The sequence below is a fragment of the Quercus suber genome, unplaced genomic scaffold (assembly GCF_002906115.3).
Source record: "Quercus suber isolate HL8 unplaced genomic scaffold, Cork oak 2.0 scaffold_228, whole genome shotgun sequence".
Lineage (NCBI taxonomy): Eukaryota > Viridiplantae > Streptophyta > Magnoliopsida > Fagales > Fagaceae > Quercus > Quercus suber.
Window position 1 is genome coordinate 673581 of NW_027069686.1, and position 26346 is coordinate 699926.

The 26346-nt window shown below is 34.0% G+C and overlaps 2 protein-coding genes and 1 pseudogene across 2 annotated transcripts; 1 reads left to right on the plus strand and 2 right to left on the minus strand.

Moving 5' to 3' along the window:
• The first annotated feature begins 326 nt into the window (after positions 1-326).
• On the plus strand, positions 327-3879 carry LOC112006790 (F-box/kelch-repeat protein At3g23880). Its single transcript, XM_024039104.2, has 3 exons — positions 327-418; positions 891-2081; positions 3451-3879. The coding sequence occupies exons 2-3, from the start codon at positions 915-917 to the stop codon at positions 3547-3549; spliced, it is 1266 nt and encodes a 421-aa protein (XP_023894872.2). The 5' UTR covers positions 327-418; positions 891-914; the 3' UTR covers positions 3550-3879.
• A 2965-nt stretch (positions 3880-6844) lies between these two features.
• LOC112006789 (linoleate 13S-lipoxygenase 2-1, chloroplastic-like) lies at positions 6845-14329 on the minus strand (annotated as a pseudogene).
• Positions 14216-18275, minus strand: LOC112006791 (putative disease resistance protein RGA4). The gene is given in 4 exon segments (XM_065780224.1): positions 14216-14294; positions 14655-14792; positions 14923-17117; positions 17120-18275. Coding segments are annotated over 3 exon segments (3213 nt in total). The 5' UTR covers positions 18009-18275; the 3' UTR covers positions 14216-14294; positions 14655-14663.
• Positions 18276-26346: the final 8071 nt, after the last annotated feature.

The window sequence follows — 26346 nt, forward strand, 5'->3', positions numbered from 1 at the left end:
TGGTAAATGGTGAGCTGCTTGTGATTCATGATGCTATGTTATTATCTACTTCTTAATAAAATTCACGTAATTCCCATTAAAAAAAAAAATCCAGCAACAAAATGAAAGTTCAAACAAAAAACACAAACACACACTCCCAATCACAAACACGTCTTGGGCCTCGCAATGCAAACATTGGGCCTTTTATTTATTTATTTATTTTTATTTTATAAATATTGGGCCTCTGGCTATTTAAAAATTATAACCCATTAGATTAACCAACTAACATTAAACTATTTTTTTTAATTAAACTTAAACTAATTAAGTTAAACATATAAACTAATTGAAAAAAAGAAACCCTACCTACCCCACATTCACACTCACACGCCAGCCTCCGCACTCCTCCATCACTCACACGCCGACCTCTACGTTTCTCTCGGTATGATTCTTCTCTTCTCTTTTCTTTCTGTGTCTCTGATTCTGATATTTATCAACTTGTTTTCGTTGTTTAAAAGCAAAGAATCATTCATAACTTATTTTTATGTCACAGTTTTTTTTTTTAATATCCTGCCATTAGTTTCCACACCTACTTTCCAACCCTTACACCATCTCATTTTGATCTCCAATTGAAATTCAATGTTCATAAGCACGTATACTACACCCCCACTACTTTGTACACATAATGGACAAAGTAGCCTAACGACTGACAAAAAATAAATTATACAAAGAAGTAAAATGACTCTCTGCTCATTCAGTTCCTTTGCAATTCAACATTTTTTTATCTAGAAATAGCAATACATATAAAACACGTTATAGTACTTTTGAAACTATAAATTTTAATATGTTACATTCCTAATTACAGGGTTTAATATCTAACTCTTTAACCATTCTTTCTTATATATTGATTATAGAGAGCCAAGGACCTGAACTGAACTATGAGAATTTGCAAGGCACGGCGGCGACGAAGCTTTACTATACCAAATGAACTCGTTGAGGAAATTCTTTCAAGACTACCAGTAAAGTCTCTAATGCGATTCAAGTGCGTATCCAAAGCATGGCACACTTTGATCAGTAGTCACCGATTTGCTAAATCCCACTTTCAGAGAGCATCTCAAAACCCCAAAAGCATGAACGTCCTTGTTTTGACTAACAATTATGTTCTATCATCAGGTTGTGAAGCACTGATTCAAAGCCGTGATTTTCGTGGTCAACATGTTGATGTTGATTTTCCTGGTTTTCCATTGTGGAGTAAAGAACATGTTAAGAGAAACTTGGCTTCTTGCAATGGCTTGGTATGTATTGAATTATATAATGTGGACAAATGGACAGCCCAATATTTGGTTTGGAACCCATCTACCAAAAGTTACAAAAACATACCAAGTCCAACATCAACATCAACACCTGATTCATATTCTAGCTGGTTTCGCGGTTTTGGCTTTGGCTATGATTATTCCACTGATGATTACAAGATATTAAGGCCCTACCACACTTTCGATATTCGTATGTTGAAGATCGAGATCTTTTCACTCAAGACCTTTACTTGGAAGACAATTCGGGTGGATGAGGACAATAATTTTTTTATCTGCAGCAGCATGCAATTGGTCGAAAAGACTATATACTGCAATGGGGCAATTTATTGGAATCCTAAATGTTATAGGAAGCCATCAATCATTTATTTTGATTTAGCGGATGAGATATTTCATGAGCTGCCATGGCCAGAATCTGTTTCTTATTACGATACATCAGAGACATGGGAGTTAGGGACTTTTGGAGAACACCTGTGTCTATCTGTGTGCACAGGTGAATCACGCAATGATTTATGTATTCAGCTATGGGTGATGAAGGAGTCTTGGACTAGATTGGCAACCATTCCATATAGGGGCACTTGTCCGAGGCCTATATGCGTGTCAAAGAATGGTGAAAAATTTTTATTGCTGGAGAAGCAAGTTGGAAAGAATTCAGAATACATTTTCAAATTGATAGTCATCAATTTGAAAAAAAAGGCCTATAGAAAAACACGATATGATCTCAAGAGAAAAATGGAGGCAACTACATATGTGGAAAGTCTTTATTCACTTGACTGCAATGATGGGCTCAATCAGGTAAAATATATGTGTGAATAGTATGTGATACTTTTTAACTTTAAAACAAAATGATATTTTAGCTGTCAAAGTTGCACCTGATCCAGTATCCTGAAATAATATAATATCAATTTAGAATTCTAGTGTTCATTGGTTGTTAAAAACAACACACATAGAGCACAACACAACAAAATGAAACACTGAAAGCTGAAATCTTTCCACATGTATTTTAGTAAAATTGATTCACTTCATTTGAGACATTATGAATGCTATGTTCTTTTCGTTTTAGGATTCTCTCCATTTGAGGTGATTTTACTTCATGGTTTTATTAAATATTACAAATTTAAAGGTGTCTATCTAGTGTCACGTTTAAATTATGACTCAATAGTACATTTCGCTTAAAATGGAGAGGATCTTAATTTCTTTTTTTTGGCTTGTTAAGAATTTGATTTGAGATATGATAAGATAAATTGATAACGTTCCTAGTATATAGAAAAGTATATGTGATTTTTGCTTAGGATTTGGTGCTATCCCTTTTAATAGCTATTTATCCCTCAAATGAATTAATGCGGTTACCATTATAAGGGATTTTTTACATAACAAAAAAATTATACATTTCTCTTGTGTTGTCAAGTGGAAGCCTCTATTTCGCTATACAACACCGGTATGACAGATGTACAATACAGGTACAGCACACTAAGTGAAGTGTTTGTACTTCCTAGGTCATTGGCTTTTGCTTTGAGGAGTTTTAATGAACTGTGATCATGTTGCGAAAATTCCCTACTTTTAGTGACATTATTTACTGCCCTTTTTTTCTTCTAGTATTCATTCATGTCTCCTGAATTCTCTGGAGAGGCTAGAGCCTCCTGTCAGTTCAATCTCTAGCTTTTATCTATATGCATGGATATATAATTTTATAAGTATTGGGTGAGGAATGGAACTAGTATATACTTCTATGTCTTTAACAGAGGACTTCTTGGAGTCATGTATGGTTTCTCTATTTATTTGGGGTTACAATGGTAAGCAATATATTCAGTGCTTTAGTATGACTTCACAGTTGTTGAAATCCTAACTTTTCTCTCGAGTATACACATTCGCAAGAGTTGGATGTTAGCTGCCCTGTGTGGCTGAAAGTTAAGATCTTCTATAAGTTACACAGAGAAACTTTAATCTTATAAAAGATGCTACTCTACAAGGCTTTATCTGTTTCTTAAAATTGTTTATGTTTTTACCATCTACTTACTGCTCTCTCTCCTTATTACTAATCTTATAAAATATGCACTCTACAAGGCTATATTTGTTCTTGATTTTTTTGTGTATCCCAGTTAGCTAATGCATTGTTGTTTGGACGCTGCTAAGTAACCGTTCCATTTTCCAATCCCATGTGCAGCACTTTCAAGAAGAGGGCTCCAAAGGTCATAAAGGAAATCAGGAAGTTTACCCAAAAGGCTTTGGGAAAAACTATTGTCAGGGTGGATGTCAAGCTTAACAAGCATATCTGGAGTCGTGGGATTCGGAGTGGGCCAAAGAGAGTTTATGCGCATAAGAGAAATGATGAAGAAGATGCTAGGAGGAGTTTTTCTCACTAGTCACTGTTGCAGAGATCCCTCCAGAGGGCTTAAAGGGATTGGGTACCAAGGTCATTGAGGAAGAAGATTGAACTAGCCTACTTCCCAATGTCATAGTTAGGATGCTCCAATGTTGGCCACATATTTCTTGTTTCCAAGATATTTTTGTTTGGCTTTGGATTTTCTCTGGAATATCTCCTGTGGAGAGAACTATTATGGAATTTTATTTGATCTACTTGCCTGTTTAAAGTTATCTGTTGTTCATTGAGACCTAATTAATCATTTTATGTTATATTTGCATGGCCTCTGCATCTGAATTTGTAGCCAAATTCTAATGCTGTATTATTGTGAAAGGCTTAACTCAATATTTCAGATGCTTACAAGCTATTAGAAGATAATAAAAAAGATAAGAAATTACTTACTGTTGCATCAGAACATTCCAAAAATAAAGCTCATGGACTCCGAGAGGTTCTTGAGAAAAAGATTCACGAGGTTGAGGAAGGAAAAAAATTAGGAGCCTGATTACGGCAACAATTGATTGGGATAACACTGAAATATCAAAGAACAGACAATAGTTGAAGGAGTATGGGAAAGAGATGAACCCGGTTGTGGACAAAATAATTGGTTTAAAATTGAAAATTAATGAATTGATTATAAATCATGGACGTAAGAGCAGTGAGGTTGAAGAAGGAAGGGATTCAATAACTTCACCTGGTAAGTCTCTATTGCCTTTTCTTTTATGTTCGGTTTCATTATCATTTGGTGATTGATTAACTGTGGTGAAAATATAATAATCTTGTGGATTACTTAATTGAGGCAAATTAATAATTCCTCTGAATAATTAACATAGGGGTCTAAACCAGGATTTTCACTTGGATTAGAGCATTTAGAATGAATAGAGGTCTAAAACATTTTTTTTTTTAATTTCTATAATTGTAAATCATAAGTAGTTGCAATAAGTTTGGTGAAGTTTTTGATGATCTTCTGGCACTTACGGTCTGGTTTAAAAGTGGAGCTTCAGAAAAAGAGCCATGAGCTAAATAACGGAAGAAAATTACAAAACCAATTATTTTCAAAAGATTGATTCAACTAACACTGAAATGTTAAAGTACAAAGAGCAGTTAGAGGAGAATAAAGAAGTATACATTAACATTGTTAAAAACTCTGAATTGGTAGAGATTTATTGAAAAATTAAATTTAAATTTAGAAAAATGAAAAATCACCTGAGAAGGTACCTTTAAAAAACAATTTAAAAAAATTTAGACAAAAACAATACATCATAAAGAAGTATACATTGATATCTCAGCCTTAAAACTTTCAAACTAAATTGCACCAGCCAAATTCGACAAACAACTTCAATATTCTATGATCGACCGAGAGGGAGGGTATATATATATATATTACATATATAATTGCTACGATATTTCATAAATGTTTGAATTTCCATCATTTAATATTGATTATGTTAGTTACATATATATGATTATTTGAGTTCAGAAAGTCAATTACAAAAACTCAATTATTCAAGAAATTTCTGGAAATGATTAAATCATTAATTCAAGAAATCCCTGCAAAAGTTTAGTCACATTTTCAAACAAAAAGATATCTATATTATAGTGTTGTATCCATACATTCTGCATTGAAACCGCTCAGGTAATGCTGCTTGTTATTTATTTATCACTAATTAAATTGCTAAATACTACAGTACTATTATCATTTTCAAAATATTATTTGTCCTTCTTTTAACATTCTTATAGTCACCCTCCTTTGTTAGAGTCATCTCGTTCAACTTGCCCATGAAAGATACACTCTTTTGTTTTGGGGAGCAAATCTAAAAATCTAAACTAAAATACGAGTCTTTTTCTAGCAGAAGTACAAGCTTTGTTTATGTAGATTTTTATGTCAAATGGGTTCTCTTTTTTTTTTTTCTTTTTTTCTTTTTAACTTTTATTAATGGACAAATCTGCCTAGCCATTTTTTCAAGGGAACTCCACTTTCTGTCAAGTCCAGTACTTTGTAAAACCATTTTTTCAAGGGAACTTGACTTAAAAGAAAGTCTGAGTGTAAGTTTGGATAGAGCTGAAAAGTGTTTTCAGCTGCATTGGGCGTTTTTCAACGGGTCCTGTGCATTATTCCGCAAGCACGGAATTCAGCAAAAAAAACTTTAAAACTGGGTCTCACAACACTATTCACACATTTAAATATATTTTTTTTCAAGGAACTCGACTTTTTGTTAAGTCGAGTACCGTAACATTACCCTTTTTATAACACAGAGTATTTTATTTTTTATTTATCTATAGATTCTATACTATTATATAAAGGCTTCCCAATCCTCAATTTAAATGTCTAAAATGCCTTCAAGGGTTAAACATGTAAAATTAATAATTTAAAAATTTCCTAATTTTTAGCAAATTAAAAAAAAAAAAAAAACAGTTTTTTCTCTTAACTCCTCATTTTTTTTCTTACATTAGTTGTCAAGTACTAATACAATTTCTTTTAAAAAAAAAGTAAACTGTTTTTTTTCCCCCACTAATGTACCATTTCCTTTTTATAATATTTTCAAAACAAATCAGAAGTACTAATAAAGGCTTCCCAATCCTCAATTTAAATGTCTAAAATGCCTTCAAGGGTTAAACATGTAAAATTAATAATTTAAAATTTTCCTAATTTTTAGCAAATTAAAAAAAAAAAAAAAACAGTTTTTTCTCCTAACTCCTCATTTTTTTCTTACGTTAGTTGTCAAGTACTAATACAATTTCTTTAAAAAAAAAAGTAAACTGTTTTTTTTTCCCCCACGAATGTACCATTTCCTTTTTATAATATTTTCAAAACAAATCAGAAGTAGTTAGTAGTTATTGGTTCAAATTTAAACTTATCACTGAAATTACTTTTCTACCTGTCCATTAACAATCTGTAACAACCTACTACATAGGATTTGTTGTGAAAATGTTGTAAAAATGTTATGGACATAGCATTTTTTTTTTATCATCCCACCTCCATATTTTCTATCTCACATTAGTAGTCAAGTACTAATACAACTTCTTTTTAAAAAATAAAATAAAATAAAACTATCATGAGTAAAACTTGTAAAGTATCTCAATTAAGATTTGTATGCAAGTCATGTAGTCTTTTAATCTTCAATCCCCAGTTCATCAAAATACACCTCAAAGTTGATTCCATAGCCTGCAAAAGTAGATCTGATTGGAATTGAACTAATAGCATTTTAAGTTCTAACCATCTTATATCCAAGACCAAGAAAATCACATGGGATGGAAGAGTTGTGAAATTCCACAGTACATGTACTCTAGTTTATTTACACATAAACTGATGCTACTACCATCGCATTAGATGGATATGCTATTAGGAACTCCCCTACCAGTGACCACTAGCTTTGAGAATGGCTTCAAGATCTCATATGGTACAACTCCAACTCCAACTCTATTCTTCAGTTTCAAATTGGTGTTCCTCTCATCAATGATTCCCTCAAGCTCCTTCAGTCTGCCACTAAACTGTTCAAATGCAGCTTTTATGATAGGATTTTCTTCCCAAGATGGTTCCATATTCTCACCAAGATACTCCTCATCTAGTGAGTGATTTGATAGAACATCCAAAACAGCCATCACCTTGGTTGCTTGAATCTGTGAAGGGAAGCATTTCAACAGTTCAACTTCTGGTTTTTTCTAAAATTTCTTGAATTCTTCATCGGATGGATTCTCAGTTGGCATGTTGGTTCGAGCTATAGTAGGCCAGTTAGGGAAGTAACCAACAAACATATACTGCCCAAAGTTCACAGCTGCATGGTGTCCAGCAGTTACCCAGATTATGGTTGTTAAAATATGAATTAGATTTTCTGGTGTTTTCAGGACAGGCCACCATGGCTCATCCTTCTTGTCTGCATTGCCTTTTGTTCTAACTTCTGTCCACCAAGCTTGAAGCTCCCCATCAGACTGAACAAGAGATGGTTCAGAGTAGTAGTGGTTCACATAATCACTTACCCATTGCTTAATAGCATCCCAAAGAATTAGACCATCATTGGCAAAAGGGTAGTCTTCGATGGTTAACCTCAGGCCATGCTCAGCTGTTGGATCCTCAACTGCCATCCCCTAAAAAAATAGCAAAACCAAGCCTTAGTCCCCAAATTTTGGGATCAGCCATGGAACTTCAACAGTCTAGTCATTATTGATAACATGTATTCTTTTTCACCATTCTAGTCAGGGGCACTATTCCCTTGAAAGTTGATCAACAATACTGTTTTGAAATTTCAATGAGGGTGTTATGGAAAGTAATTTGCAAGCTTGATAATTCATTAAGTATCAAGAAGTTGAGAAACTACTGAGTGAAAAAGTAGCAACCTAAGTATAACCACACACAACTTTTCATCTGATTATACCTTATAGAAACCATGAATAAAACTATAACAATCTTATATTATTTTGATCATCTGCAATACCTTCTAATCAAATCTGCTGGCAAAGCTTCCATGTTAAACCGCCAGAGCTGGTTGTAAGCAGCAGAACTGAGTTCAATGGAGTATTTAGCTGGTGAGAAGGCGCTTTCAATTATCCCACCTGCAATAATGAGGCTCTCTAGGGCAAGAGCATTGATTTCCATTGTGTATCTGAAATGAGGATTTAAAAGTCTGTAAATTGGATGCATTGCACTTAATTGTCGGTTAGTTGCAATTATGTATGGCTCTGTACAGCAGTGAGTCCGTAGCCTGCAAAAGTACAAAGAAAGAATCCCAAAAATTAATGATAACAATTGTGATTTGTCTGAGCCCAAGTAGACAACTAGCATGATATTAAGGGGAATTTTTTAACCATAGTTTCAGGGTTGTACAAAATCATTCACAGAAGAAGTTGATTGCAATGCCAATTTATCGCGATTTGAGTTCATGTTTGCATAGTGTTCACCAGTGAATGACAAGCTGGTGATAACCAACGTCATGAGCACAAACATAAGCTTTAGCCAGCCTCCACAGCCAGCAACCTGTGGCATCCCACGTTGGGGTAAAAACCTGCTTCCACTGGGGTTTGTCACCAGTTGGAGGCCTGGTGAGTTCAATGGCAACAGGCCTTAGTGTGCCATTCTTAGTAAGGAATAACAATGCCCTTGAACCATACAATGTAGTCCCTTCTATCTCTCTTACATTGTTCACATAAGGTAGTAACAGATCATGATAATCTAACACAAATAGCCTCTTACTTTTCAAGGCCTGCAACCATGGAAATTAGGGGACTCATTCATCAACCATTCAGGTGGATTGCCTATGAAGAGAGGTAAGTGCAAGATGATACGGTTAGATAATCATTGGAAATTTCAGGTAAAACATGCTATGCAATGATGGGAGCACTTTTTGCTCCTCAAGATTTCCCATGTAATAAAAATTTTATCTTTTAGTTTTTATTACATGTATACCTATCTACACACTTAGCATTTGATAGAAAGCATATTAAGATTAAATATGTTTAAATGAGATGCAAATGTTGAAAATAACTATTCGGAAAAGTAGCAATTGTAACTGTACAAAGAGAGGCAAATTTATAGGCACACTTTGAGTGGAGTATTAACATCAAAAGGAAAGGAACATAGGGAGATTGACATCTAATTATAGGTCCATAGATCTTAGGATCGAGCTTACTCTTCATGGGCCAATCCTGCATGACATAACTCACAAATTTTAATGCCATTTAAGATTATAAATAAAATTTTCCACTGAATAACTCAGATATTTAGCCATTTGATATATAGAAAATTTGCAAATCGAACATATTTCTTTTGTTCTGAATGTTGAAAATATTATGGCTCAAGAGACCTAAACTCATTTGAGGTCTATGTAATGTACCTGTGTACTTACACTGCAAGCAAACTAATCATAGTCACACAAGTACTACAACCCTAAGGTTAGCCTAGTGTTATCTACTGCATGTATCTTACATTGGGTTCATTGTAGGAAAATAATTCAAATAACAAAGATGTGCTCGTCAAGGATTTTCTGTTGTGGGCATAGGCCATTAGGCCACACCACATTAATTATGACTTTTGCTTTCTCTCTCTCTAACAAAAATTCAAATCGTGAAGATGAAACTACTGTTTAGCATGAACTGCCTATGTAGTGAAGTACCTTCACTAAGTGCATACTATCAATGAATGCAGGGGTCTCAAAGAGCAAAAGATTCTCTTGAGTATCAGTTACAGCCTTCACAAGCCTTGGTAGTATTGACTGAAAGAAGCTGGCATTTGTAGGCTTAGGCAATGTGATTCCTTCACAAAATAGTGAGTCTATGGCAGTGAAGTGTGGAAATCCCAAGTGGGGGTCAAGAAGTGATATCTCAAGCTGAGGCAGCAGTGCATGCATCACAGATTTTAGGGTCTTTGCTGAAAATGTCAACTGCTTCACCTTTGAGAATGCCTCGTCCCTAGGCACATATACACTGCTGCTTCTTTGTTCTGACAAAGTGCCTACATTGTCAAAATAATGAGGAGTCACAAAGCTTCAGTTATTGATGATCTTATGTAGTTGCCACTGTCCTTTATTATACAATCTCAGATAACATAATCGTATAGTACAATCAAATGGTATATGATCATAACCATTAATCATTATAGCTTTTTATTCAGGAACTACTCTGTTTAAAGCTACATTCTACAACATATCACATTCCAAGTCTTTTTCGAATTTCAACTAGATGTACTTCTTACTCTTAAAAAACGTGTGGCATTCTATTAATGTATTTTGCTGGCATAAAGTTAAAACTAGAATTTTCAGACTGTATACAAGGACAATGTCACGTTTATAAGTAACATATTTGAGATCAAGTACTTAAATACTCAAAGAAAACCAAGTCTTTTTTTTTCCTGGTTAAATTCTATATTTTGTCCTCAACTTTTGACATATATTCTAGAATCATCTTCATATTTTAAAATGGTTCAAAAGGTCTTATTGTTATCTAATTGATAAAAAATGCAATTAAAGCAAACAGAATTCATGAAACTAATGTATGAATTTCGTTTCTTATGTTAGCTTTTCTAATTGGACTAAATAGAAATTGTTTAATTTTAAGGAAGAACAAATTATTTTCAACAAATTTTAGAGAACAAATTATACATTATATTATAATGTCAAAATATTATTTATTTCCACGTATTGTGTGGGTCTGCGACTACTTTATTTGAAAAATTATACTATCACCAGTAGATTAGATGGATATGCTATTAGCAACTCTCCCACCAATGACCCCTGGCTTTGAGAATGGCTTCAAGAGCTCATGCGGAAGAACTCTAGTCAATTGCTTCAGTTGGATAAGCCCTTAATGTGATCACCGTCCTCCCTCCTTGAGCAAAACTTTCCATAATTGAATGGTCAACATGATTTAGCATCAAGAACCCAAAGTAAAACAAAGTGTTATGTTTGTGTACTGTAATTTCATCATAACATTCTTAATTTTCTGTATTATGTGTTAGTTATATTAGGGCCCTTGAGCCCATTACAGCCCATGGTTTTTTTAAGCCAATACTTGTAGGTCAAGTTATCTCTACCTATAAGACAAGTTACTCGCTGCTACTAGGATCAAAATGGGGTTAGTCTAGGTTCCTTGTTATTACTTTTTGATAATGGCATTGTACTGTGAATATCAATTCAGTTTTGCTCTCTTTTAACACTCAATCTAGACTTGGCTGCAAATATATCTATGAAACATAGTTTACTCATGGAACCCAAAATTTTCAGTTCCTGAGTATACTTGTTTTTTTTGCAACCAATTCAAAAGTGAATAATCTTAAGCTCTTCAACACAAGTTCCCTGATTCAGCTCTAAAATGATAAAGATTCTCACTCACCAATACTCTCATAGAAAATTTTCATCATCTAGCACAAGAACTTGGATTCCACAAATTCGTTTGGAAAACTTCATTTGCTTTTGTTGACCTGCATTAATTGACCAACATCTCATGTTACATTCTTTCGCATAACCTGTATCCTTAGTATTTGATTATAATGCAAGCTGCAGATTTACGAAGGAATTACCAAGTCAAGAAAACAACGTTCTAGTCGAGATTCATTAGATGCTAAAAAAATATGAAATAGTTCTGCAAATGAATCCAAACTAGATAACACATGTCATCATTTACATTTTTTTTATTATTATTATTTTTTTTATATTTCACTTTGAAACAATCAACTATGTGTTGAATTACTGATTTACTGAAAGTGAATAAAAGTACAGTTGTACTCGTGTGAGCAGGTTAATGCACTCATGACCTATTTCCTCTTGCATTCTTCAAATAAGTGATAAAAGATACAAAAATTAGTTTCCAATCTTATGTTTCATATTTTTTTGGTTCACAGGAATTAAATTCCTCATCTTCCTTCCCCCTTTCCCATTCAATAGATAAAGCTAAAATGTCTTAAAAGAAGCACTATGATGCAAGCAAGCATATCTCGTTTGCTATACGAACTAGTGAAACAGCTCTGGCATTACTAGGGGAAGTATCATTGGATATTTAGAGGGAAAAAATAAAGGACATAAAAAAATTATACCTAGAAACAGACTCAGACAGGACAAGTAAAAGTTGCAAATATAAAATACCAAAATATACAAAAGCAGTAGTTAGACCATCACGATTTTAGATAAGTAGGCTTACCATTCACAGGAGTCCTGAGGCTATATGCAGACTATATGAAAGCAATCATCCCTATATCTCAATGTACTTTGAGATTAAAAGCACTACATCACCTATACATGGGGCCCTATATTTACTCTCCACTTTTTGTCTTGTGCTGATGCATGTGAAATACAGTAAAACAAGAATTGATGTTAGTATGTAAATGGATAGGAACAAATTACAACAATCATCAATTACACTCACATATTGAAGATGTGAAAGAAGAACCAAAAGAAATAAGGACAAAGGACACTTGAGTGGGAGGTTAGGATACTGTATATAAGTTACCTCCATTGATGAATCACTTGAGAAAGCCACATATTGTTGTAGAAAGCTGGCTATATAAATGTACATGACAAAAGCCTGCATCATTCGCATTAAAATGATGCATCAGGTTTAAAAAAACAGTTCAACATGTAAACTAATAAAGTAGGTGATAAAACAGTTCACAAAAGTAGTAATCCTTCAAGACTTATACTTGAAAAAATTTATAGACCCAGTTGTCCACAACAAAGAAATTACATACAGACACCTAGCTTACCTTCTGAATTTCCACTTAATTTGCTGCTGCAGGGACCTCAACTGGACATAATGCCTCTTGCTTCCAGCCAGCTAGAGCATTGAATGCATTGAAATGAATTTTGGTGACACTATCCACATGTTTAAGAATTAAACAACTCTCCCTAAAACCATCTCTTGCAAGTGAGAAGTCTGAAGCTTTTCTTCCCACCTACAAGCACATAACATAACCATGACGACTTAGGTGGTAACATATACTCATACACCCCTAACATATATCATCAAACTTCTTCTGGCAACATGAAGATCTCCAATTTTCCATAACTACCACTAAATAAGCCTTATACCCAATTTGTTTTGGAGATGCTGATTCCTCAACTCAAACACTCAACCTCTACCAAATTAAATCCAAATTGGAAAAAAAGAATGTTGGTATACAAAGTCCATACATGTCAATGTACATTTGTTTTTTTTTTATGTCAATTTTTGATCTCGGTGAAGGTAGCATATGATCCGAGGTTCCTAGTATAATGACAATGTCAAGAGACTTTACCAATTTTCAGTTTCCACATAACTACTCAAAAACTTCTCCTAACGTTTTCATCACATTCAAGAAAACCTGACTGATCACCGCTTTTCGACTATATATAGCTAGCAATATGGTGAGAGAGAAAGCAAAATTCAATTTGCACAAGCTAAAATTAACACAAAAACAACAAAATCATTATATGAAATGGTTCAGTTTATGCTCTGAGTTTAGTAATTTATAAAAAAAAACTTAAAAAAACTAAAAAAAAATAAAGAAAAGAAAAGAGAGAGAGAGAGAGAGAGAGAGAGACTGACAATTGGAGCTTGGAGGAGGTGAGAATGGAGAGCTTGCAAGTTTCGATCTCCCAGCCATGGATGCAGAGACCGCGGCGGCTGTCAGGCAAGGGTTCAGCGCCGGCGCCTTTAAGTTCCTTCTCTTCGACTTCTACTATCCGTAGGAAAAATAGCTTTAAAAAAAAAAAGGAATCATCTTGATTAGAATATTTCTGTAATCACAACAACAATAATTAATAGGTGCTTGATCTCTATAAAGTATATTTGGTGTTATAAAACAGGTCAGTGGAAGATTTCTTTTTCTTTTTTTCGTTTTTTTATAGCTCAAACCAACTAACAATATTAAAATCAACAAAGTGAGAAAATTTAGATAGTTCGTTGCTTTGGTAACATATAGTAACATTTTCCTTCTAAATATCAAGCAATTTTTCAAAATAAAACCATGATGCTTGAAAATTATATTTTATTGTAAAGCATGATCCGATGGTGATTTAACTTAGATAATAAATTGTGATACATGAGATTATCTGTAGAACAGCAAATTGGAAGATTTATATAAAATGGAACTGAAGCAACAGTATACCTGTACAATGAGCTGATTCCTACGGCATGGTTATCTGATTCAATTCTCCTAGTAATATTACCTTTTGCCAATTTTGACTCTGTTACACAATGGGAAATCAAATACATCACCACATCAACCCGGTTGAAAATCCTAAGATGGAATTTAATAAAATCTAAGAAATTAATCTATGAGAAAATTATTAGCTAGATAAACAAAAGAAAGGAGATAGTGCCAGTGAGTGAGTTGCTAAGCTGAACAATTGCAGCACCCAAAAGCTTTAATTAACTCCCAATAACTTGAACTCTGCAAATTGTTGTTTCGCCTTTTACTTTACTGAAATCTAATCACCAAGAAATACAGACGTTGAGAGAGAACAAATGGAGAAGAAGAATTGGGCTTTTGGATTTTTTTTTTGTTTTTTAATTGAAGGTTGAGTAAAATGGTGACTTTTATATACCTGGCTCTTCTACATACAAATTGGGAATGTGAGAAATTTTATGCCAATCTTCCCCGATTTGCTTCTTGCATCTTTTCTGTAAGATGGGATTAACACAAATTTGTAGTGTGTGCAAAGAGGGCAGGGCACTGATTCCTTCTGGCAATGATTCCAAATTACGGCAACCCAAAATTATTAGTGATTGAAGATATATAAATTTGCAGATCCACTCCGGTACGGCTATCAAATTATCACAGAACAAAATTTTGAGATTTTGTAGAGAACTGACATTTTGAAGTAACCTTGGGAGAGAGACCAACTTCGGAAGGTCAAAGAAATGCAAAGAGAGAAGGGTCCTAAGTCCTTGCCATTCCATCTCAACCCAATCATTGGATATAACCACCTCAGATCTCCAAACAGTCAGACGTTGAAGTGCCGTAAGATATCGCATGCCTTGAGGAAGAGGACATTTGCATAGACATAGAGTACGGAGAGAAATGAGATTTCGTAGGCACTCCTCTGGCAAAGCTTCTTCCGTGTTCTCTATCTCCATGTGACTTAATTTGGAGAGAGGGGCAACAATTGTAGAAGAAGAAGAAGAAGTGATTGAAGGTAGATTCCCTGAAGAAGTCTTGTTGTTTATCATCATCCTCTCCAATGACTGCATCAAGTTCAAGCTACAATTATTTAGCCTCAATCTTTCGAGATATGGAAACAGAGGAAAGGAAGTCAGCTGAGGGCACTCCCAAATTTCTAAATCAGAAAGACGAGGAAATGAAGGAAGAGAATCCCTCATTCCCCGCCACCATCCCTTTAAATTACCGCAATACCAAATATCGAGTTTCTCCAAAGATGGGTAGAATAAAGGATCACTGTTATCTCTCTCTGAATCTGATATGTGCTCTAAAGAATCCAAACAGTGCAAATAGATAATTTTGAGAGAAGGCAATTGGTCCAACGGTGGAAGATATTGGCATTTTATACAATACTCTACTTTAAATTGGACAAGATTTGTGAGGGACAGAAACCAATGTGGAAAACTCACTCCCCCGTACCACTCTAAACGCAATACTTTGAGATTTATATGTGGTTGCAAGGCTTCCAGTGACCTGTCATCGTAACTAACACCCATCTCATCAATGTCTTCTTTTACCCAATTTAAGTCCAACCTATCAAGACGATGTTTCTCTTTCAAATTTGCATCCTTATACTCTAATGCGGCATCTTTTACATGTTTGAGATTTTCAATTGACAGATTTCCTCTTAGCTCATTTAGCCTGCCAAGTTCCTTCAATCCACCGTTACTCCTAGGTACTGAATCAATCCTACCCCTACTCATCACAAATCTTGACAATGTTTGTAGATGAGTCAATTGGCCTAGTCCATTTGGCATATGAGTCAAATCCCAACAACTATCAATCTCAAGAAACCTTAGGTTGACTAATTTGTTAATATTTCTTGGCAATTCTTTAAGTTTAATACAGTGAGAGAGTTTAAGTGTTTGCAAATTGTACAACTTGACAATAGAATTAGAAAGCATCTCAATATCTCCATTCCAAGAAAGATCAAGATATGTTAGATGCTTCAAGTTTTCAATAAAACTTGGAATTGTTTTAATCTTCATTCCATGCAAATCCAACAAATGTATGAACTTAAAACTTGCCACAATTGCACTACAAGTTGAATGGTTCGAATTTATAGTAAAAGACTCTGGTTGACATGGCAAAAGAAATGTTCTAATCCTTCTTGCTTTGGATAATGAGATCGGAATCTCCAATGATGAGTGCAACATATCCCCAAATGACACATGCCGAGTTTTCTCGTCAATGTCTTTCTCTTTTGAATAACCGGTGGTGCTCTCTGATCCCGTTACTTGTATTGCTATATCATACATGAGATCATGTATTTTGAATTCTGAAATATTGCCAAATTCATCTTCTTTAGCTTCTTGAAAGAATGATCTCCAAAGTAAATCCATAAAATACTCATGACCAACATCTTCTGAGCATTGCTTTTCATCATACAATGTGATGAACCCTTGCGCCATCCACATATTAATCAAACTTGACTTGTTAATCTCACAATCCTTTGGAAATAGACTACAATAAGCAAAGCATTGCTTCAAGTGTGGCGCGAGATGATCGTAACTCAACCTTAGCGTTGGTAAAATGTCATCTTCATTCTGAGGTATTTTTGAAAGTTCATTGTTTATGAATGATCTCCACTCTATTTTGGATTTTTTGAAATACAATAAACCACCTATTGTTCTAATTGCAAGCGGAACCCCTACACACATTTTTAAAAATTCCTTCCCAATTTCTAAAAAGCTTGCATTCATCTCTTCTTCCTCCTCTTCAAACGCCATCTTCTTAAATAAAGACCAAGCATATTGTTCTTCTAAACCCTTTAGCACATGTAGTTGAATAGGCTGCGAAATCTTTGCCACGATTTCACTACGTGTAGTCACTAAGATTTTACTGCCTTTGCACCACCCATTAAAATTTTTTTCAATTCACTCCATTTTTCACGTTCCTCATTCCACACATCGTCCAACACAAGCATGTATCTCTTTCCATTAATTTCTTTCTCGAGATGATTGACTAATGTGTTCATTTCAAGGCCTTTTGGTTTGTTTTTATTTATACATTCCAAGATTTTCTCAACAATTATCTTCACATCAAAATCGTCAGAGACACACACCCACAATTTTAGCTCAAAATGGTTCTTGATTTCTTCATCATTGAAGACAAGTTTAGCAACTGTGGTCTTTCCTAGTCCTCCGATACCAACTATCGGAAGGACAGAAACATTCTCCTTGACATTGAGATCCAACAGAGACCCAATGATGGCCTTCTTATCCTTCTCCCTCCCAATAACATCTTCAGCACGTACAACAGAATGAGTCTGCTGTCTTGCCTTATGCCTGACTTGTCTCTCCTCACAACGTTCTTCCAAGTGAAACTGCTGTCTGTCCGCAGCTATAGCAACTAGCCTCTCCCTCATCTCCTTAACCTTATGACCCATTCTAACACCATATGCAAGCTGGTTAGATTCGGAAAAGAAGATGCGTACCTCTTTGGCCTTCTTGTCACGGGTCATCACTTCCTGTCGCAAGGCCTCAGCGGAGATTTCATCCAGTAAGTCATCCGCATCAAACATGGCGTCCTTAAGCCTTTGCAGCCACAGTTTGATCGCTTCACTGTTGTGTTGCTTCGCCTCTGCATCCATAAGGACAGCTTTGATAGTGGAAACTGTGTCCTTGAGTTTGTTGATCTCGTCTTTGACACCCCAGATGAGCGCAATCTCTAGGGCTACTAGGTCGCCCGCTTTCCCAACGATTCCTTTAGCAACGCCGGACAGAGCTCCTTCCGCCATTTCTTGAATTAGTGAGAATTGAATGAATGCTAATTGTGTCTTTGTGAGAACAGAGAACTGGAGGGCAAGAGTAAAACAAGAACAATCTGTGACAGTGGGTGGGAATGGACTATTCAGGTGAAATTAAAGAAAAAGACCATGCTTTTTGAGTGCTTCAATGAAAGTAAAACGCGTAGTCGTGGGGTACAAGGATGCGTAGAAAACAAGCATAGTTTCCCACCTTGCCATTATTAAAGAAAACCGTGTGCACCCCAGCACCGAAAGAAAACCGTGTGCGCCACAAGTGTTTTCCTTTCCACTCTTCGCCATTATTAAAGCAACCTTTGTCAGTTGTCATGTACACATGCACTACTACTGTAGTTTTTAACTTCTATCTTTCTTTTTATACCTTTTCTGGGTCCACACAGAAATTATATACTGTTCTTGTAACCTTGTTGAAACGTACTAGCTAGGTTGTCCGAAATTTCAAGGCCCACTTGGAGTTGATTCAGGAAGGGTAAAAGTTCAGTCCAAAACTTGTCTTGATGGGCTTCAGTGAGGCCTATGACTTTTTTAAGGGTTAAGCAAAGCCCATGGCTGAATTGGGGATGGCCGGATGATGATTTCATGTAAGCCTTTTCACATGTATATACAATATCCATTTTCTTCTTTGGGGAAAGAGTTTGCACCTGAGTTTTCCACACTTCTTGTTGTTGATAATTTTATAATTTGGAGAGCATGAGAATTTAAATCCTAGATGTATCAATCAAAAAGATTAGGAATTGCCAACTAATTGAATTACAAAACATTACATCCTTGTTGATAGCTATTGTTTATGGATTTGATCCTGTTGGTAGAAGAGTACATAGTTAATTAAGGATTAAATATATATATATATATATATATATTGATGCCAATGAAGTATGGACAATGAAAGTAGCCTTCATACTGTATTGAGTTTATTTTCCAATTTATTTACTTTATTTTTTAAGCAAAATAAGTTAATTCAATGAAACAAAACTCATCAACAATCCTAAAATAAGTCAATTAAAAGCTTCTTGCTTAAGTTATATATTGGTTTTAAGGAATACAAATCCTCTTTACCATCTTTTGAGTTTCACCATTCACAACTTGTTATTCATTTGTTTCACTTTTTATATAAAATAATCAAAATTAAAAAAAAAAAATCAAAACACATATGTACCATGATTGGTGGAACAAAAAAAGTGATACAAAATATTTTTTTTTTAGATTTCAAATAATATTAATCAACAATTCTATAATGCATTAAACATCTTTGATTACGAATTTACGATGAAAAGGAACAATCTCAAATAAACCATCTCAAATAAACCAAGATCAAATTTCGGGTAATTTCTTCCAAATAGATGTTCCAATATCTCTTTGTCATTTATTTACTCTCACTTCATTTCTTTGTTTATATATATATATATATATATAAACAAGGGGAGAGAGATGAGATGCTCTAAAATAGAAATAAATAATTTATTTTATGGAACCTTCCTTTCCTTTTTTTTTCACAACTTATTAAAGTGATAGAATGTGTTTAGAAATAATATCGCTTTTACACCCCAGATGAGCGCAATCTCTTGGACTACTAGGTCGCCCGCTTTCCCAATGATTCCTTTAGCAACGCCGGACAGAGCTCCTTCCGCCATTTCTTTAATTAGAGAGAATTGAATGAATGCTAATTGTGTCTTTGTGAGAACAGAGAACTGGAGGGTAAGAGTAAAACCAGAACAATCTATGACAGTGGGTGGGAATGGACTATTCAGGTGGAATAAAAGACAAAGACCATGCTTTTTGAGTGCTTCGATGAAAGTAAAACGCGTAGATGTAAGGTACAAGGATGCGAAGAAAACAAGCATAGTTCCCAACTTGCATCAATTATTCAAAGCAGAGAAAACACCCATTGGACCCAGCACCGAAAGAGCACCGTGTGGACCACAAGTGTTTTCCTTTCCACTCTTCGCCATTATTAAAGCAACCTTTCACCTTTGTCAGTTGTCAATTTGTCATATACACATGCACTACTGAATACTGTAGTTTTTGACTTCTATCTTTCTTTTTAAACCTTTTCTGAGTTCACACAGAAATTATATACTGTTCTTGTTGATACGCACTAGCTAGGTTGTCCGAAATTTCAAGGCCCACTAATTGGAGTTGATTTGGGAAGGGTAAAAGCTTAGTCTAAAACTTATCTTGATGGGCTTTCAGTGAGGCCTATGACTTTTTTAAGGGTTTAAGTAAGGCCCATGGCTGAATTGGGGATGGGGATGATGATTTCATGATAAGTAAGAGCAGAAGCTAGGTTGTGCGAATTCGCAAGGCCACTTAGAGTTGATTCAGGGAGGGCTTGCCAAAGCTAGTCCAAAACTTCTATTGATGAACTTTGAGTGCGGCCCATGACTCTTTTTTTTTTAATTGCTGATGGGATTATAAATAATAGTCTTTTTCATAGAATATCAGCTTTCTTCTTTGATGAAAGAGTTTGCACCTGGGATTATTATATGTATTTTTTTCACACGTGAACTTAAAATGGCTAGTATTATTCACCTTCATTAGTCTTTTGGGGATAAAAATATAATTTCTAAGGATTGTAATAGGAAGACAAAAATCTTATGACAATTCAATTATGTCTTTTTGCGCCTATTATGAATATGTACAATGCAATGTTGTATTTCTTCATTTAATATCTTCAATGCTAAACTCTTTCAATCAATTAACCCTATTTGTAGGAATTAAAGTTGGATCTCTAGAATTCTTACCGTTTCATGTGAGAAGTCATCATTAAGGATTTCCTGATGCGTGACTACCTAGCATGCTGGCATTTATCATGGGCACAATAACTAGTACATGAGGTGCATTTTTCTATGGTCTTCTTTGCTTGAATCTGAGAAATGTCCCTTTAAATAAAATCATTTTTTCCAAAAAAAGAAAAGAAAAGATACCTATACCTTGCAGTCGCTTCCACTTTTCTGGCAGCGACGCCACTTCGCCGATCATTCTCCATCTCCTCTTTGTCTTTGGTTTTCTTCTTCTTCATCTTTCGTTCAAATTTGCTCCACTTCTGTTTTTCTTCTTACTGACTGATGTTTGTTTTAACTTTCTTTGCTTTTTGTTTTTATCAAATAAGAGACTTTACCTTTTGTTAAATGTCGAAGTGTGCCCTGACACTACCCACGTGAACTTGGACAACTTAAATTTCAAATAGATTTTTATATTTTTTTTCAATATTAAAAATACACAAGTTTCAAAGGCATTTGACAAATTTTTTTTTTTTTAAGGATTTGACAATTCAAACTTGTATTACTTTTGTTAGAGCATCCGTAGTAGATGTTTCATAAAAAATGTCATTTTTATACACCAAAAGTCTAATTTATTATTTTATCACATCATTTTACAATATCCTATTTATCAGATGTTTTAGCCTACAATTCTATATATTAAAATAATATTTACTACACATTAAAATAATATTAACTCCTTCCTATCATCATCATCATCATCAACAGCAACAACAACAACAACGACACAACCACCACTGCCGCAACAACAGCCACTAGCAACCACCTACCACCAAAGCCCAGACATCACCACCACTAACCAATCACCAAAATTGAACCAACCAATGACCCCCCACCCAAATACCAACCCACAGACCCAAAATTGAAACCCACTGCCCCCAAATCACAACCTACAGCTAGGGCTGTCCACGAGTTGGGTCGGGTCGGGTTTGGGCCTGACCTGGACTCGACCCGACTGAATCGGGTTATAAAAAATGTGACCCACAACCGACCCAATATATGGGTCAAACTCAGTGATTCGGGTCAACAGTTGAATGGGTCGGTTATGCAAATTGTGAATTTGCATAAAAAAAATTTTAACTCAATTTTTGACAGGCTTTTTGGGCCCAAATTAATGGGCTTACTTTTAACAAAGATTTATATATCATTGAATCATGTATATATATATCCACTTGCTGCCTTATAAGCTGTGAAGCGAAGGGAGTAGTGTACCATCAGTTTAGTCATTCGAATGACTATAAACTGATGGTACACTACTCCCTTCGCTTCACAGCTTATAAGGCAGTAAGTGGGGGGTTTTCCTTCGATGTGGGACTCCTAGGACACCGTTCGAGGACGTTGACAAGCATGCCTAGGTCGTTGCCATGCATGCTTAGGACGTTGCAAAACATGCCGAGAACGGCCTAGAAGGTGCCATGCATGCCCTAGGACGTTGCATGCATGCCTAGGTACCCACAATTATTATTTTTAAATTAATTTAATTAATTTGTTCCTTATTTTTGAAGAAAAATGTCTATATGCAAATAAACTTAAAAGTTGACATTTATCACCAAAAAAAAATAAATAAATAAAGTTGACACTGCTAATAAAATAATTAAAAAATGTCATGTCAGCAGCTAAATTTAAATTTCAATTTTAAAAAGAGAAAGAGAAAAAAAAATGTGGGACTTTGTTTTTCTTGCATCTTAGTACACTTTCTTGGCAATCAAACATAACCATCAAATTCTTTTTATTTTTATTTTTTTGACTTCTTGGTAAGGGTTGGTTCTTTGTTGGTACACAACTGGTCTTTAAATTTTAAAGCATTAAAATGACAAGGATGATACTAGTTTGGCTCTTCATAGAGGGTGTAATTTGGTTCTACAGGATTAGTGGTGTTCATGGTGTGTTGTATTGTGGTTTTGGCCATTTTTAGCACCGTATTTTGCAGTACAGTTTAGCCAAAACCATAATTGCACCACACCTTATTTTTGCAATCACATGTGCAGTATGGTTTAGAGTTTAGCTAAAACCATAATCGTAACGTAGCTCATTTTTGCAGTCACATGTGCAGTGCAGTATATAAGATGCGGTTTAAAGCAAGTATATTTTTCAAATTTAGGGATTTTCCTGCCCAGCCCAAAACTGATTTTTCCCTTTGTTTTGGGCTTGTTTTAAACTATTGAGCTAGTTTTTCTATATTTTGGGTTGGTTTTCCTAATCAACACTTGCTAGAGTTATTATTATTATTATTATTTTTGGAAAACTAGGGTTATTAACTATTAATAATATATTTAATATTAAAAAAATAAACATATTAATATATAGAGGATGCGGTGCGATGCGGTTTTCTTATTATAAAACCGCAAATTGCACTGCATTATTTGGTGCGATGCACTATTACTTGCGGTTCAGTCAGTTATGCTATTTTACGAACGGGTTTAGTGCGGATTTTGCGGTTTGTGTGGTTTAGTGAACAACCCTAGGCACGATGATTGATTCATTTATTGCATCATATCCAATGTAACCATGAGTCATATCACTCACAGTACAAAATACAATTTTGATCTATCATTAAAGGATCGGATTTAGTAGACATATTATAAATCAATCATGAACTTAATAATTAATGCTATTGGTTTTTCATTAAAAAAAAAAAATTGCTATTGGTTTATTAATGACTAATAAGATCCATTAAAAATAAAAATCTGATTTTTCTATAGGAGTATGGATAAAATAATTGGGCCTTTTGGCTATGATGAAGTTAAATTCATATTATGATTTTTTTTTTCTTTTTAACCGGCAATAAGTAGGGATGAATTGAAGATTTGAACTCAAAACAACATCACTAAATTATAAATTTGTTTGCTGTGTTAGAAATATTTTTAACTATAAAATTTTTTATTGTATTAGAAATATTTTTAACACTAGAAATAGAAGGTGATAAATGTTGTGCGCTTGTAGGTCCATTATATCGTACTAGTGTGTAACCTCATGCATATACATGAGTACATTTAAAAAAATTTTATATATATATATATATATAAAATTTAGAATCTAATTGGATTCACTCTTCGGTTGAAGTATGATAATGGGAGATACTATGCATCAAAGACATTTATGACCTGAAAAAGGAGAGGCGAGTTTGTGGGTTGGATTAATGAAACTGATACTGAAGATGATGACTTGGCAAAGGGATGGGTATTTGTTCAGGCAATATCAATAATAATCCTATGTCAATTGACAATTTTTCTTGGTTTATTTTTAAAATACTTATTAAAAGAAATATTTTATAATTGGCGAAGTAGTTGAGAGTTGAGATCCAAATGTTGAAAAAAGGTTAGCTTTGACATGTGGTAATAATATAAGGGAAATGTTAATGAATGACCTCAGGACATTTGTTAATGAACAATTTTAAGAAAAATTTTATGAGAAAAAAAAAAAACAATTAATGTTTTGACAGCTTTTTCTATTTCCCATAAAAGTGATATCAAAACTTTTTTATAATGGTTTGTTAACAATTGCCTCTGAGCATTCGTTACACCCATAATATAATAAGAGTTCTCAAAATATAATACACACACACACACACACACACACACACACACACTAATACTACTGCTACATGAAAACTCATGTGATGCACTAGAGTTAATAATACACATATTATAGATATTTTGCAAGATAGCATTTATTAAAAAAAAAACATTCATAATAAAATAAAATAAATACAATGGGAAGAAGTATTTAACTTCTATTCTTTTCCATGATTTAGAAGTGTTGTCTAACCTAGAACGTTATTGGGTTGTTAGGAGCTAGAGATATAAACTGTTAATACTAGACATATGTGCTTATGTTGTCAACAACTCAGTGCAGGTTTATAATTATAGAAACCTAGCTACAAAATAATTCACAATTCTTAAATTAATAAAATAAAACTTCCAAAAGTTATATATATAGTTATATACACACACTCAAAACAAATATCTTTTGAATACATACATATTGTACAACCAAGTCTTAATTTTCTTATCAACCGTTCATCATTCAATTATCACACACAAACACAACAACCTTCATAAGTGTGGTGCATTAAAAAATTTTAAATTATTTTTATGAGTTATTCTTTTTTATTAATATTAAACTTGCTTGAGGAAACCATAGAACTTGAAGATGATCCAATACTTTGGAAAATGATTTCTATNTTCACTCTTCGGTTGAAGTATGATAATGGGAGATACTATGCATCAAAGACATTTATGACCTGAAAAAGGAGAGGCGAGTTTGTGGGGTTGGATTAATGAAACTGATACTGAAGATGATGACTTGGCAAAGGGATGGGTATTTGTTCAGGCAATATCAATAATAATCCTATGTCAATTGACAATTTTTCTTGGTTTATTTTTAAAATACTTATTAAAAGAAATATTTTATAATTGGCGAAGTAGTTGAGAGTTGAGATCCAAATGTTGAAAAAAGGTTAGCTTTGACATGTGGTAATAATATAAGGGAAATGTTAATGAATGACCTCAGGACATTTGTTAATGAACAATTTTAAGAAAAATTTTATGAGAAAAAAAAAAAACAATTAATGTTTTGACAGCTTTTTCTATTTCCCATAAAAGTGATATCAAAACTTTTTTATAATGGTTTGTTAACAATTGCCTCTGAGCATTCGTTACACCCATAATATAATAAGAGTTCTCAAAATATAATACACACACACACACACACACACACACACACACACTAATACTACTGCTACATGAAAACTCATGTGATGCACTAGAGTTAATAATACACATATTATAGATATTTTGCAAGATAGCATTTATTAAAAAAAAACATTCATAATAAAATAAAATAAAATACAATGGGAAGAAGTATTTAACTTCTATTCTTTTCCATGATTTAGAAGTGTTGTCTAACCTAGAACGTTATTGGGTTGTTAGGAGCTAGAGATATAAACTGTTAATACTAGACATATGTGCTTATGTTGTCAACAACTCAGTGCAGGTTTATAATTATAGAAACCTAGCTACAAAATAATTCACAATTCTTAAATTAATAAAATAAAACTTCCAAAAGTTATATATATAGTTATATACACACACTCAAAACAAATATCTTTTGAATACATACATATTGTACAACCAAGTCTTAATTTTCTTATCAACCGTTCATCATTCAATTATCACACACAAACACAACAACCTTCATAAGTGTGGTGCATTAAAAAATTTTAAATTATTTTTATGAGTTATTCTTTTTTATTAATATTAAACTTGCTTGAGGAAACCATAGAACTTGAAGATGATCCAATACTTTGGAAAATGATTTCTATATTCACATGATGAACTAAGTTTTAGAGATTCTGTCATATGTATACTGAATAGAGTAAGAGGAAACGATACAAACTAACCAACTTACAAGAAACCAATTAAAACTAATAGGCTAAAAGCCTAAAATTGGGACTAATAGGCTGAAATTTCCCTTCAGCCTCTCTAACTCTCTTCAGCCTTCACACACACACACACTCACACTCTCTCTCT

Coding starts and splice junctions, on each gene's coding strand:
- LOC112006790 (XM_024039104.2), top strand. CDS start 915: ATGAGAATTTGCAAGGCACGGCGGCGACGAAGCTTTACTATACCAAAT. Junction 2,082..3,450: donor GCAATGATGGGCTCAATCAG/GTAAAATATATG, acceptor TCCCATGTGCAG/CACTTTCAAGAAGAGGGCTC.